The following is a 13,048-nucleotide window of genomic DNA, read 5'->3' as shown; positions in this document are numbered from 1 at the left end:
AGTTGCCTGCCTCTTCTTACAAAAGTAATCTGTATTCTAACTTCTTCTATTATCAAGTTACATCTTCCTTTCATTTTAAATCTAACAATTGAAAAATTCCTGCAGCCCACAGCATCTTATACCCCAAACATTCCAAGGTATTTTCATACAGAGTACTAAATTAACTCCTCAAGTGGTATTCTCTGGCAGCTATGAGAGTACTACTGGAAGTGTTCTGAACTAGGAGGACAAATTGACTTTGACAGCTCAATGCAGACTGAAGAATAGAAATTACCAGCTGCATCATTAAGACAAATGAAATTCACCCCATGAATGGGAGGAGAAAAAATACTCATTTAAATAACATGTCCAGTCTATGAGTAAATAGGACAGTTAGCCTCCACCACAGCTGTTTGCAATACAAAAGAACATCCCTAGATTATTATGTAGGATTTCTTTGGGTAGTTTTTAGGGAGAAGTTTAAATATTTCAGAAAAATCAGAAAAAGCTTTGAGTGGAAAAGAAAAACACAAACCAAAAGCCAGCCCCTAAGCAGCTCTGGCAAACCAAGCCACAACTCCTTATGCCTATTACCAGATAATTTTCCCTCTTGGATTTCTTACAGTACAGACAGACTGTGCTATAAAAGCAACTTATAAAGTAGCATGAAGTCCACAAGAAGCCCAAATATTTCATGGTGCATTATAAATGAAAAGCATCCCCTACTACCTTCAAAAATTCTTATTTTGGCCTAATCTATGCCTTGCTGCGGCCTGCACTCAACTGCAAACAAATCACACAACATCACTCCTTCTACCCCTAGAGCAAACCTTTTATATGAGCAACTTTTCTCCTCCTCAGTGGGTCACCTGGATAATGACTGAAATAATTTGCACATGTGCTTCATCTTTCTTCACCTACCTCCTGATTTGCGGGATAAAGAAAAAATACATTCCAGCTGCTCGGAAGCAAATTCTCTGGAGTGAGGGAGAAGAAGGCAGGTTTTTTCCCAGGGCTGAGCCACATTTATGTTTCAGTCTCACTGTGACACTGTCAGCATTCACCCATTCTGGCTGGAGTATTTCTGTCTGTACACTATGTGTAAAAACAGTCTTCTCCTTCCTGCTGAAGCTTGATAAAAAGAGTACATAGAGAAAATGGGCTTTATAAACATGATGTATTTTTAGTTGGGTGGAAGGGAGAAACCATGTATTGCTTTATGTGTGTCCTGGGCATAGTTATGCTTGGTTCACATTGTGTCTGAGCCCCACCAAGTGTTGGGATGTGGCTGCTCCTAAGATTTAGGCTTCTGCCCTCTCTCCCAGTAACTCTCATTCCCACATGGGGCACAGGGTTTACTGTGGGAACAGGGGAGTCCTGGTGCTGAGGGTGCTTGTCCAGGGTGAGGGTGCTTTTGCCAATTTCACCTTGGCAAAAATCTCATCTAATGTAAAGGAATATTTTTGAGGACTTTTTAAAAAATGGGTGCTTTCTGCTCATGCTCTTTTGGTGTTTGTTTTTTGGCATTCAAAATAGGTTCCAACCAGCAACATACAAGAGCCATGGGTGTGAACAGTGTTTTAGTCACAGAAGGTGACTATTTAAACCAGCAGATCCTCCTGAAAGCCTGACTCTGGCAAAACATTCAGACGGCAAAACTGGCTCTGACAGCTCAGCCTTAAGTTCTGCGTGCCAGGTACTAACTGTGGGCAAGAACTTCACAGAATCTGTATTTGTGGCTGCATGTATCTCTCATCCACTTTTCCCACAAGGATAAGCATTTAGTCCAAGCTGAATGAGGTTGAGTTTCCCACCACCATAGGGCACTAAACAACCAGTAAGGCGCATCCTCTGCAAATGCAAATACTCACTATAAGGACTGATATCCTCTCAAACCACAATTGTTTGTTTCTTCTAATTCAGAGACATAAAAGTTGGCTGTGCCTTCCCTTCAGTAACCCAGTCTTAGCACAGGCTAAGTGCCCCAGCAGACTTCAGGATAGCTGGATTTTAATGAGATGCCCATGATGTTATAGCATGCTGCAGTAGGGCTTCTGAATTTCCATTTCAGGCCTTTGTCAGACTCGTTTCTCCACATGCCCAGAGCAAACACACTCTTAGAGTGTGCCTGCTGGCAGCTTATGTGGAGTTCTTTTCCAAGGACTTTGAGCTGGGCTCCCCCTTTCTGGGTGAGCATGCTGTCCATTGGGATAGAGAATAAAAGGAAGGAAAGGGAGGTGGGAGCAGGTCTTTTCCCTCCTCTCCTCTTCTGCATGTTTTTGAGAAGCTCAAAAGGTCTGCTCAATTCTTTGAAAGGGCAGAGGTGCCCATTTGTGTGGAATGGGGTGTTGATTCCAAGTGGATTGGGGTCACCACACTCAATGCACTCCTCAGTGTTTTCTGAGTAATACTTTATATGGACTCAAAATAAAAGCAACTATCTAGAGACAAATTCCTTGTAATGCTAATTAGCTATGACCCAATCCTAACAATATTTCAAGCACTTCTAATTACACCTTTAAGAATAGATAATATAGGCTTGATTGCATATTTTATTTTATTTTTTAACAGACCAGGGAAAGAAAACTAAAAGAACAGCCAATGGAAGAATAAACCAGGGTATGAAATGCAAACAGATAAAAAGAGTCTCAATGAAGTAGAAAAAGAATCACAGAATGGATGAGGTTGGAAGGGGACCCCAGTGGGTCAGCTGGTTTAACTTCCCTGCTCAAAGAGGGTTGTCCTAGAGCACATTGCACAAATTGCAACCAGACAGTTCTGGAACATCTCCAGTGAAGGAGACTCCAAAACCTCTCTGGACAACCTCTTGCAGTGCACAGTCACCCACACAGTTCTCTCTCATGTTCAGGTGGAACTTCCATGTTCCAGTTTCTGCTCATTGCTTCTCATCCTATTGCTTGGCACCACTGAAAAGAGCCCGGCTGCGTCCTCTTGACACTCTTCCTTCAGATAGTGACAGACATTGATGAGGTTCCCTCTCAGTCACCTCTTCTCAAGGCTGAACAGGCCCAGCTCAGTCTTCCCTCTTACGAGAGATGCTCCAGTCCCCTAATCCCTTTCACAGCCCTCCTGGGCCTGCTCCAGGAGCTTCATGTCTACGTTGTCCTGAGGAGCCCAGAACTGGACACAGCACTCCGGATGTGGCCTCACAGGGCTGAGTAAAGGGGCAGGATCACCCCCCTCGATCTGCTGGCAATGCACTTCCTAATGCACCCCAGGATACCACTGGCCTTCTTGGCTCCAAGGGCACAGTACTGGCTCAGGGGCAGTTTTTTTCCACGAGGACCCCCCAGGTCCTTCTCCAAATAGCTGCTTTACAGCAGGCCTTCCTCTAGCCTGTGCATATGCTTACTCCTCCCCAAGTGCAGGACCCAGCCCTTGCCGCATGACTCCACCCAGCCACACGCTCTCGGGACCAGCCTTATTAGGCGGTCCGGGAAGCGGCAGCTGCGCTGAGCCCGCCCCGCCGGGGAGCGCCGCCTACTCCGGCCGCGCCGCGCACGCCGGGACCGGCCCTGCCCTGCCAGGCCTGGCCTTATACCCCCTGCCCCTCAGCGGGCCCCGGCCCCGCCGGCAGGATGCAGGTGAGCAGCCGGGGTGCCCCCGCACCCAGGTCGGTGCTGGGGGGAGCCCGGCCTGGCCAAGGGTTGCGGCCGCGCTCTGGCCTCGGGCCCCGCCGGCAGCCATGGGCCGCCCTCAGCGGGCGAGTGTCCCGCGGTGGGGCACCCCGGGTTCGTCCCCTTCCTAGGGGCGGAGGTGGCTGTCGTGGGGCGGTCTTGCTAGGAAGCACCGTGGCTGGTGTTGTGGTGGTTTGATGCTGGTTTTGCAAGTGCGGTATCTAATTCGCTGCTGTAGTGAGCGGTGCGCATCTCAGGCAGTGCATCGGTACGCTGGTAAACGACAGTAGGAGCAGTGAAATGCCGTGTTGAGGGAAAAAGGACAGCGGTCAGAGACAGAAAAAAAATAATCTGGTGTTTTGGGGTTTTTTGCCCTACTTTATTTTCTTTTTTTTTTTTTTTTTTTTGTTTGTTTTTTGTTTTGTTTTGTTTTGTTTTGTTTACCCCTTTACCCCTCTCCTCTTCCCCACAGCCTGTAGTCTGTGAGAACTGGGGTTTGGTCTGAGCAGAGATGTGGTTGTATAGTTGTGAGCAGATTTATTGTAAAGTATACTGATACAGGTCACAGCAAAGCAGTAGGTGTGTTCAGTTTTCAAGTTGGTTAGGCTAAGACAGTGAGGAACCACAGTCAGCCTGTGGATGCTTATCACTGAGATTTCGTGTATTTAAAAAAATAAAATTGCTGGCTAACTTGGTGAATCTCCTGCTGAGCAACTCAACAATACTCAGGTACCTATTAACCTTGTTTTGAGGGATTATTTCAACTATTTCATAGTGAAGTCTTTCTTTAATTTTCAGGAGTAGCGTAGCCACAGACTTAGATCTGATTCCCTAGTGATGGACTTAACTGGCAGAGACTGTGCTTACTTCTCTCTAAGCACTTAGGTGGTCCCACTGGCTTGAATCTACCAAGGAGACTTCCCATATGCTGAGAATTAGGTCTGGTCTCTGTGTGTCTTGTCACTAGTGCTCCCCAGTGCAACAACCATTGATTTGGAGGCCTGTTCCGCTGAGGCTGAGTGAGCCTTCTGGTCAGTGTACTTCCTTGTCACTCTGCTGATTTCCTCCCCTTTCATTTCAGTTTGTGAGAGAGGTAACAATGGTTATATTGCTTCAGACTTCAGTACCCTGCCAAGACGACCCATATGTGCTGTGAGCAGAATGGAATAAAATTAAGTCACTCTTCAGGGTGACTGATCTGCAGCTCAGCTGGTCTGGGGCTGCAAAAAAGGCTCAACATCAGGAGAATGTGCGTTATGGCTTTCCGGTACCATCCATTCAGTTATCAGTTTTGCAGTGTGTTGTGTCTCTCGAAGAGCCTGCCTGTGTTAAGTTCTGAAAGTGACAAAAGTTCTCCTTGAACAGATGGCATCCATTTGTTGTTCTGTTCTAGGACCCAAATAAAGACACGGAGTGGAATGACATCCTGCGCAAGAAAGGTATCCTTCCTCCAAAGGAAAACCTGGAGGAACAGGAGCGTGCAAAAGAGGAGGAGCAGTTTGCCATCCTTCAAAAGTCTCTAGGTGAGTGACCAGCCAACTCAGGCACCAGCAGCAGTAGGACAAACCTTGGAATGGCTCCAGGGAGAAGCTGTTGTACAAAGAAATGGCTGTCAGCAATGTGTCATTTTTTCAAGTCTGTAGGGTTACTACAGCTTCATCCATGCAGGGTGATCATTTGTTAATGGCATCAAACAAATACGTTCCTGAACACATGGATTCTTCCAGCAAAGGAAAGCTGTGTAGTTGATGTCAGCTCTGTGTTTTTATAGAAGTCAATGTTTGAAAGCTAAAATAAGAACAGTGCACTGGTGGTCTGCCAGGTGAATGTGCAAGTAAAACTGTCTCATGATATTTCTTGTTCTATGCTTCTTCCATTTTTCAAGCCAGTGAACAGCACACGTGTGTGTGTGTGTGTGTGTGGTGCATCTTTGCTGCAGGTACTAAACTTGAAAGCTCATGCAGGTACTTGTGTGCTAGTCTAGGGAGCCTTCAGCTCAGAGGCCTTTACATCACTGTCTTTCCATCTAAAGTGCGTAACATTTTCTGAAAAAGAAATAAAAGTAAAAATCCAGTAGCAATAATAACGAGAGGCTGAGAGAGTTGGGGCTGTTCAGACTGGTGAAGAGAAGGCTTCAGGGAGAACTTATGACACCTTCCAGTACCCCAAGGGGTACTGACAAGAGAGCCAGAGAGGGACATTTTTAGAATCAGAGAATAGAGCCATAGAATATCCTGTGTTAGAAGTGACCCAGATGGATCACTGAAATACAGCTCCTAAGGGCACCTCCAACTGTACAAGGGCATGCAGTGATAGGACAATCCTTAAGATGAAGGAGAGTAGGTTTAGATATTAGGAAGAAATTCTTTACTGTGAGGGTGGTGTGGCACTGGAACAGATTGCCTGTAGAAGCTGTGGAGGCCTCATCCCTGGAGGTGTTCAAGGCCAGGTTGGATCGGGATTTGAGCAACCTGGTCTAGTGGAAGGTGTCCCTGCTGATGGTGGGGGGGTTGGAATTAGATGATCTCTAAGTCCCTTCTAATCCAAACTGTTCTATGATTCCAAGATAATACTTTAAAAAACCCGCCTCATATTTCCAAATTATCTATCCTTAAAGTAAATAAATTCTTTTGGACTGGTAAGAGCTGATGAGTATTAATCCTGGAATGAGGTTTTGGTGATTTAATGTTTCTTCCATTCTAGTGAAAACTTATGAGGACATGACTCTGGAAGAGCTAGAAGAGAATGAAGATGAATTTAATGAGGAAGATGAAAAAGCTATTGAAATGTACAGGTCAGAGGAGCAAGCAGAATTTGGCTTTAATGATAATTGGAGGGTCTTTCTTTTATATGCTTTGAGATATTGTTGAAGAGATAAAGGATGTTTTTAGACCTGATGATGGAAAAAGGGGCTGTGTTTCTGGTCTCTTGTAGAGCTTCTAAGTGTCTTTATTAGGATAATACTATTTGAATTCACTGTCCTTTATCTACAACCTGGTTTTGCAGAGATAATGTGCACCTGCTGAGTGCATGGCTGGGGATTCTGAAAGCTTTGAAAATCACCTCCAAGATATCCTAATTTTTGTGTGAATGAGATTAAGGTACTGCAGATTTGCATAATTACAGTGTTGGTTTCCTTCTGTCTCTTAAACTCTGTCATGGTTTTTGCCATTTAGTTTGGCATTTAGTTTCTTCTGCAGAAGAAATTCTGGTGAGGCCAGAAATGAGGTGAAAAAAGCATTTCATGAAACTTAGTTGTACTTCTTGCATGTTGGTGGTTTTAAGGTACGATGAAAATACAAGAACATCCTCTATGTCGTTTTGCTTTTGTTGCTCTGGGATTTGAAGAAGTTGGTAATGTGCCTCTGAAGGCTAGGTTTCAACCAGCTCCTTCAAGTGTTGTTCTGTCAAAAAATGCATCTATTCACAAGATGTCTTTTCCATTCCTTGCTGTTCAGGCAGCAAAGGTTAGCAGAAATGAAAGCAGCTCAAATGAAGAATAAATTCGGGGAAGTTTTGGAGATTTCAGGAAAAGATTATGTTCAGGAGGTTACAAAAGCTGGAAAAGATATCTGGGTAGTCCTGCACCTCTACAAACAAGGGTAAGAATTTGTTTTTAACCATTAAACCTTTCACTGTCAATAGCTGAATATACTCTAAGATAAACATGTAGTTATTGTGGAATTAAGGAACTGATTCTGGTGTTCTAGGGAATAAAAAAAAAAAAAAATCAGTAATTTCAGTACTGTTTACTCAAGACTGCTTAACTTTTCCACTTCATGGTAACATTGTTCTAGACCTTTTTTATACATGTATATAAGACAGCTGCTATAGAGGTAGCTACTGCCACTGAAATCCCCAAGCTTTGGAAATTATTTTAGATGAAGTGTAAGGGGCTGTGAATGAGAAGGATCACTATGTGATTTTAGCCTGGTTTCTTGTGGCATAAAAGTGCAGTGAACAAGGTTTCTAGTCCTGCCATCATGATGGAAAAACTTGTAAAAAAGGCTTGTTAAGTTGCTAGAGCTTTCTGGAAGGGGTTATATATACTTGCTGTTGTAGATTGTCTCTAACTGATTCACAAGTGGTGACTGTCATTTGATTAATTTCTTCCAGGAGCTCTTTTTATTTTGCCCTTGCTCATGCAATTTCTAAATATCTTAAATTCATAAACAAGTTTCTTTGTATGATAGAGGGGAAAGTTGCATTATTAATATATTAAAACCAAAAAAAAGCAAAACCTACCAAAATCTCCAGTGATGCTGGCCTCTTTGAATGTTGGGATACCAGACAACAAAAGTATTCTGAAGTTGCTTCTGGTACTTTTGTCTTTCCAGGAATGCTACTCATCATGCTGATATTTCTGACCTTTCTTCTGGAGCAGTTTACTGTTTAATTTGTCTTTTTATTTTTTCCTTATGTGTGCTTGTTGCTGTTCTTCACAGAATTCCACTCTGTGCCTTAATAAATCAACATATGAGCGGGCTTGCAAAAAAGTTCAGAGATGTGAAATTCATCAAGGCCATCTCTACCACCTGCATTCCCAATTATCCCGACAAGAACCTGCCTACGATATTCGTCTACCTGGAGGGAGACATCAAAGCTCAGTTCATTGGACCCTTAGTGTTTGGTGGCATGAACCTGACGAGGGATGGTGAGTGTCTACATCTCTAGTCGTCCAAAGGAAAAGCAAAACTGCTTTGCTGGGAATGAGAGATGTGAGGCTTAGGAGAAAGGAGGTACTAAAAATCACATTAGATATTGTTCTTCACCCTTATGGGTCAACCACATGTGGTTAGGGCTATCTTGTAAAAGTAGTGAGTTGCTGATAGTCCAACATATAGGTATTTATCTTACCTAGGTGCAAATATTCATGCCATGTGTTGGGTGAAACAACTCTTGCTGAATATATTAAAGGGTAAACTGTACCCACAGATGTTATTTGGGGCTCTAATACATGAACTGGCCTTACCTGCGGTGACATGATAATCTGCACTTGCTAACTGGTGCTTGCCTACTGCATTGTAGGGCTTCTTGTTTCGTTTTAAAGACAGTGGCATGGTTGTCTGCTGTTCCTGATTGAGCCAGCTCAATTCAGTTGTCACAGAAAGCTGCACAATGAAATTCTGCACTTAATTTTATTTTATGCCTGCCTTCCTTCTCCCCTGAGCCCAGGTGACTTCCACTGGGAATTAAAGAAAGTGTGACACTGTATTCATTATTCTGCAATGTCTGAAGGAAATTAGATTTGATGATAGGTTTGTCAGCAAAAGTAGGAGAAAGGTTTCAACTGAATGTGTTGTATTGACTTTCTACCACTTCTGGGAAGCAATGCAGTCCAATTTGGACCTACTGCTGATGGTGAAGTCTCTCTTTACTGTCTTGTTAAGGAACTAATAATCAGTCTGTAATGTAGAGGCAAAGGGGTGAATTCTGTTTACAGGCTACATTCCTGAAAAATACCTGTAATTCAGATGTGTAATTGAATTCCCACATTTTTTTACCCCTCACTAAATTTATTCACAGCCTCTTCTGATTGTGATGAACTCAGTATATGATGGAAAAAGGTGTAATGTGTGAGCAGTATTCCTTCACTGGCAATAGGTGTGCAAACATGTCTTCTGCCCTTTTGTGGTTAGAAGGTAGAATTCACTCTCACTGGGATAGTTGCCTCTAAAGCTGCTGCTGTGTATCCATCACTTCTTTTGCACTCCTGGTTAAAGGGAGCAGAGTGGCACTAGGGTTGCCACTGGTGGGCTCTGGAGCAGTGCCCTCAGACCTGTGCCAGCACTAGGGACTGTGAAAGGAGGGCTCAGCTGGAGCAGATTTGCGTGGCAGGGCTGGAGCTGGGACCTGGGCACGGAAGCAGGGGAGGAATAGAGCAAGGCTCTGGTTTTATGTTATGATGGTAGGGTGATAAGAGAAGTCAGCTGGGGAGTAAAGAGTGGGCTTTTTCCAGTTAGCTGCCCTGCATTCATTACTGTCTTGTTTTGCACTGCACAGAATTGGAATGGAAGATTTCAGAGTCGGGTGCTATCAAGACAGACCTTGAGGAGAACCCCAGGAAGCAGATCCAGGACCAGCTCATGTCTTCAATCCGGGCGTGTGTCCCTACCAGGGGAGAGAGTGACTCAGAGGATGACTAAGTCCTGTGACTGCATCACGATTAATGCAGTACACTTGCAGGCAGTGTTCCCACCTTGAGCACTGGAGATGATCATCAAGGCCTTGCTAAGCCCAAGAAGGGTAGCATTTCAAGACACTTATCTAGAAACTCCTAGAAACTAAAAAGGCTTTGGTTTTCTAAAAAAAAAAAATTGTTTCAGCTTCATTTAAGATGCTGAAAGACATTTTGTATTATGAAGCCTGAGTAAATATTACTCAAAAGTTTTAAAATATAGACATGAGTAGAAACAGAGGTCTCTTGTTATTATTTTCTTAGTAGATGTCTGACTTATTTAAAAATGCGAAATATGAAGTGGCCTTAAGTACACTGTTTTTGACAAGCTTAAATTGTGGAAGTCAAATCTAAGCAGCTGATCTTAAATAACTGGTTATAGCACCTCGATGGGGTGTCTCGGCTTGTGGTGCATAGACCTCTGATAACCTGGACTTTATGGAAAGGTAGGGGAAGTGATCCGTGATGGGAGTGCTACTGAAAGTGGTGTGTGGTCCTTTGCAGAGGTACTGGCAGGAGGGACGACACAAAGCTATGAGCTGGGACCTCATACATCTTGAGAGAGGCCAGTGTCTTGGTGATGGCCAGCATCTCCTGTGACCTGCTGAGTGCAGAACCCCCCTTTCATTTAGCAGTAGTATTTTACCTCTCACAAGGACTGAACTTCCTGCACCTTTATCTGATAAATGAAAGAAAATCGAAGTGGTGTTCAAGTGTGAAGGAGGGGTCTATTGGCTGATTTCTTCCACGTCCCCAGAACTCTGATGTGTTACTACAGCAGTGTCATTGCCAGATGGGAGGGAAGGTGATGACTGAAGAACTCATGCCTTTCTTGACAAAAGCCTTTCATCTTCTAGGTGTAGTAATAATACTTGCCTTAGGGGCAAATAAACTGAAATACTATCTTATAGATCAGCTGACACTTGGATCTACTTGATTTTTTTGAGTTGGATTTAATGTCCACCTACACTTTCAGTTTGCTTGCACTTGGGCTAACAAGCTCCAAGAGCTTTTGCTAACAAGGCTGCCCCAAGGACATCTTGTTATATTGCTGGTGGGTTCTGTGGGTGGATAGTACAGAATGCAACACTCAATAAGCAGTGATATTTATCTATCTTTTTAGTTTTGTATTAGTTCATAGGGACTTCGAAGCACACTTCCTGAACTCTGTCTCCTGAGACAAATCACTCCCTAGTCCAAACAACAAATTGAAGTTCCTTAAACTTCAGGTGAAGTTGTAAAATCCTGGTGGAAAGAACTTCCTCTCTGAGATCTGAATGGTGATGTGTCACCTCCTTTCTTTCCTTTTTCGTGTGTGGGTTTTTTTTTTTTTCAAAATAGCTAAAGTTGTGTAACATTGTGTAGGTGAGCCAAATGCAGCAGAATACAAGCTGCTAAATCCTGAATATTATTACATAGCAGCACATTTCTCATGACAGTGGGCTATCTTAAATGTTGTCAGACTTGATGCTTTACTGTACTCACCTACCACTTTGTACAGTGTGGGAAGGTGATAACTCTTCTTCCCCATAGAAACCTACAGTGCATATTTTGCTTATTTTTTGCTTATTCTCATTTAACTGTGCTTTGGAGTGACCTCTGAGCACATGGATTGTGTTCCTTTTGAAGGAAACTTGAGGAGCAGCCCCTAAACTTCCCCTGAAGGGAAAGTTGGTCCGAAGAGCTAGGCTAAAGCTAAACTGAAATAAGACCCTATGGTGTGTGTGGAGAGGATGTTACATCCTCAGTCTCTCCCTCCAGATCTTTTGCAGTTGAGCTGTCTGGATTGATGATGCAGGCACACCTGCCCTACTCTTGTCAACTCATTCCTAAAGTCTGTCCAACCTTCTCGGAAGGGGAGATGGAATCTGCAATTCAACTTATATCATTGCTATGACAACTTCAATTTGAAATCTTATCAAAAAGTAGGCAATGCTTTGGATACTTTTTCCCTACTTCTGTTATCCTCTCTTTTATTATCTTCCATTTCAAAACTTCCATGGAGGTAGCAATAATATTGCAGCTGCCTCCTAGATCACTGATGCTTCATGGACCGCACTAGGAGAGAAGCTCAAAGCAGGATGACCACTGCATTTGGATAGGGCTGATGAAGGCTTTGTCCTAAGACATTTTGGAAACATCTAGGGATGAAGACTCCTTAAATTGTCCAGGTGCTTGGTTGGCTCCAGGGCAGCTCTCTGTTCTTCATGTCTTGCACAGGCACCAAGACCTTGAGCTAGAATAACTGCAGACAGAGGAGTTTCTTGGCCAGAGCTTGATCCAAAGCTTGTTCAATCAAGAGAACTGGTGTTTTGGAGACAGGCATCTATCCTTAGGATACAAACCATAGATCTGCTAGAGCTAAGCAACAGAGAAAGCTAAAGGATAGAGTGTATCTTGTGACCAGGCCATACCAGCTTGCAGTCTGTGGCTCCCAGCTTGAAGTATGTGACTTGAACCTGTTCTAGTTTACTTAAGCCCTCTACTCCAGAAACTGCAGGTCTTCTTCAAAAGCTTCCTGCTTGCTCCTATCTACACTGACACAGTTACTCTTTTTCCCTAATCTGCAAGGTAAGCCATCTTGGAGGGGATGGTGTCCCCTCATCAGAAGGGCTCATGCCCTGTGAATGAGATGTTACCTTGGTGCAGGTCTGAGCACTTCAGAAGTGAGAATCAAACTGAATTGCTGATGCCCTTGGCATGTGCTGTGGTGTAAACCCTTGGATGAATAAAAGCAGAAGTTGGGACTTTCATCTGTCTCCATCACAGTCTCTTTTTCCAGCAGAATCTTAAAAAACCCTCACAGCCATCATCCCCTTTTGTATGTGGTCTAGTGGGTTTTGTGAGCTCTAGGACCACCAAGAGAACCAAGCTCCTAATGAGGACCAGGGCTCTGTATGGGTGTCTGGTTGCCTCAAACTGCTTGGCTGTTGTACCTGGGAATCATAGCTATGGTACCCCCAGGCAGTGGTTATGTCTTCCCTCCAAAAGAAGTGGACCAGGCCTGCCTGGGAGATTTACCCAGGAGACTAGGTAGGAGAGAGGGAGATTGCTTCCTCTTCTGGCCTGCTCCCTGCTGTCAGGGCTACAGCAGGGGCTGCCTTGCCATTTAATAGTCTGTATGTTCGTACAGCAATTCAGGAGAAAGGGAGGCAGTTTGGCTTGATACTGTCTTTTATCCTAAACTACTTAATCGTGTTGGAGGATGCCATGCTGAAAGGGACAGATGCAAAAATCATCACAAACCAGAGGA

General features: G+C 43.9%; 1 protein-coding gene across 1 annotated transcript; it reads left to right on the top strand.

Annotated features, from left to right (window-relative positions):
* Positions 1-3,527: 3,527 nt before the first annotated feature.
* Positions 3,528-10,035, top strand: PDCL3 (phosducin like 3). Its single transcript, XM_027894811.1, has 6 exons — positions 3,528-3,584; positions 5,011-5,140; positions 6,321-6,411; positions 7,076-7,219; positions 8,063-8,271; positions 9,621-10,035. The coding sequence occupies exons 1-6, from the start codon at positions 3,579-3,581 to the stop codon at positions 9,761-9,763; spliced, it is 723 nt and encodes a 240-aa protein (XP_027750612.1). The 5' UTR covers positions 3,528-3,578; the 3' UTR covers positions 9,764-10,035.
* The last annotated feature ends 3,013 nt before the right edge of the window (positions 10,036-13,048 follow it).

This window comes from Empidonax traillii, unplaced genomic scaffold (genome assembly GCF_003031625.1).
Source record: "Empidonax traillii isolate 1590-97213 ecotype Southwest subspecies unplaced genomic scaffold, ASM303162v1 scaffold443:size705114, whole genome shotgun sequence".
Classification (NCBI taxonomy): Eukaryota; Metazoa; Chordata; class Aves; order Passeriformes; family Tyrannidae; genus Empidonax; species Empidonax traillii.
The sequence above is the reverse complement of the archived record's forward strand: the minus strand, read 5'-3'. Positions and strand labels throughout refer to the sequence as shown.

Bases quoted from the DNA above. Each gene is read 5' to 3' on its own strand.
- PDCL3 (XM_027894811.1), top strand. The intron at 5,141-6,320 runs GTGAGTGACCAG...CTTCCATTCTAG, and splicing joins CATCCTTCAAAAGTCTCTAG to TGAAAACTTATGAGGACATG. The intron at 7,220-8,062 runs GTAAGAATTTGT...TGTTCTTCACAG, and splicing joins CTGCACCTCTACAAACAAGG to AATTCCACTCTGTGCCTTAA.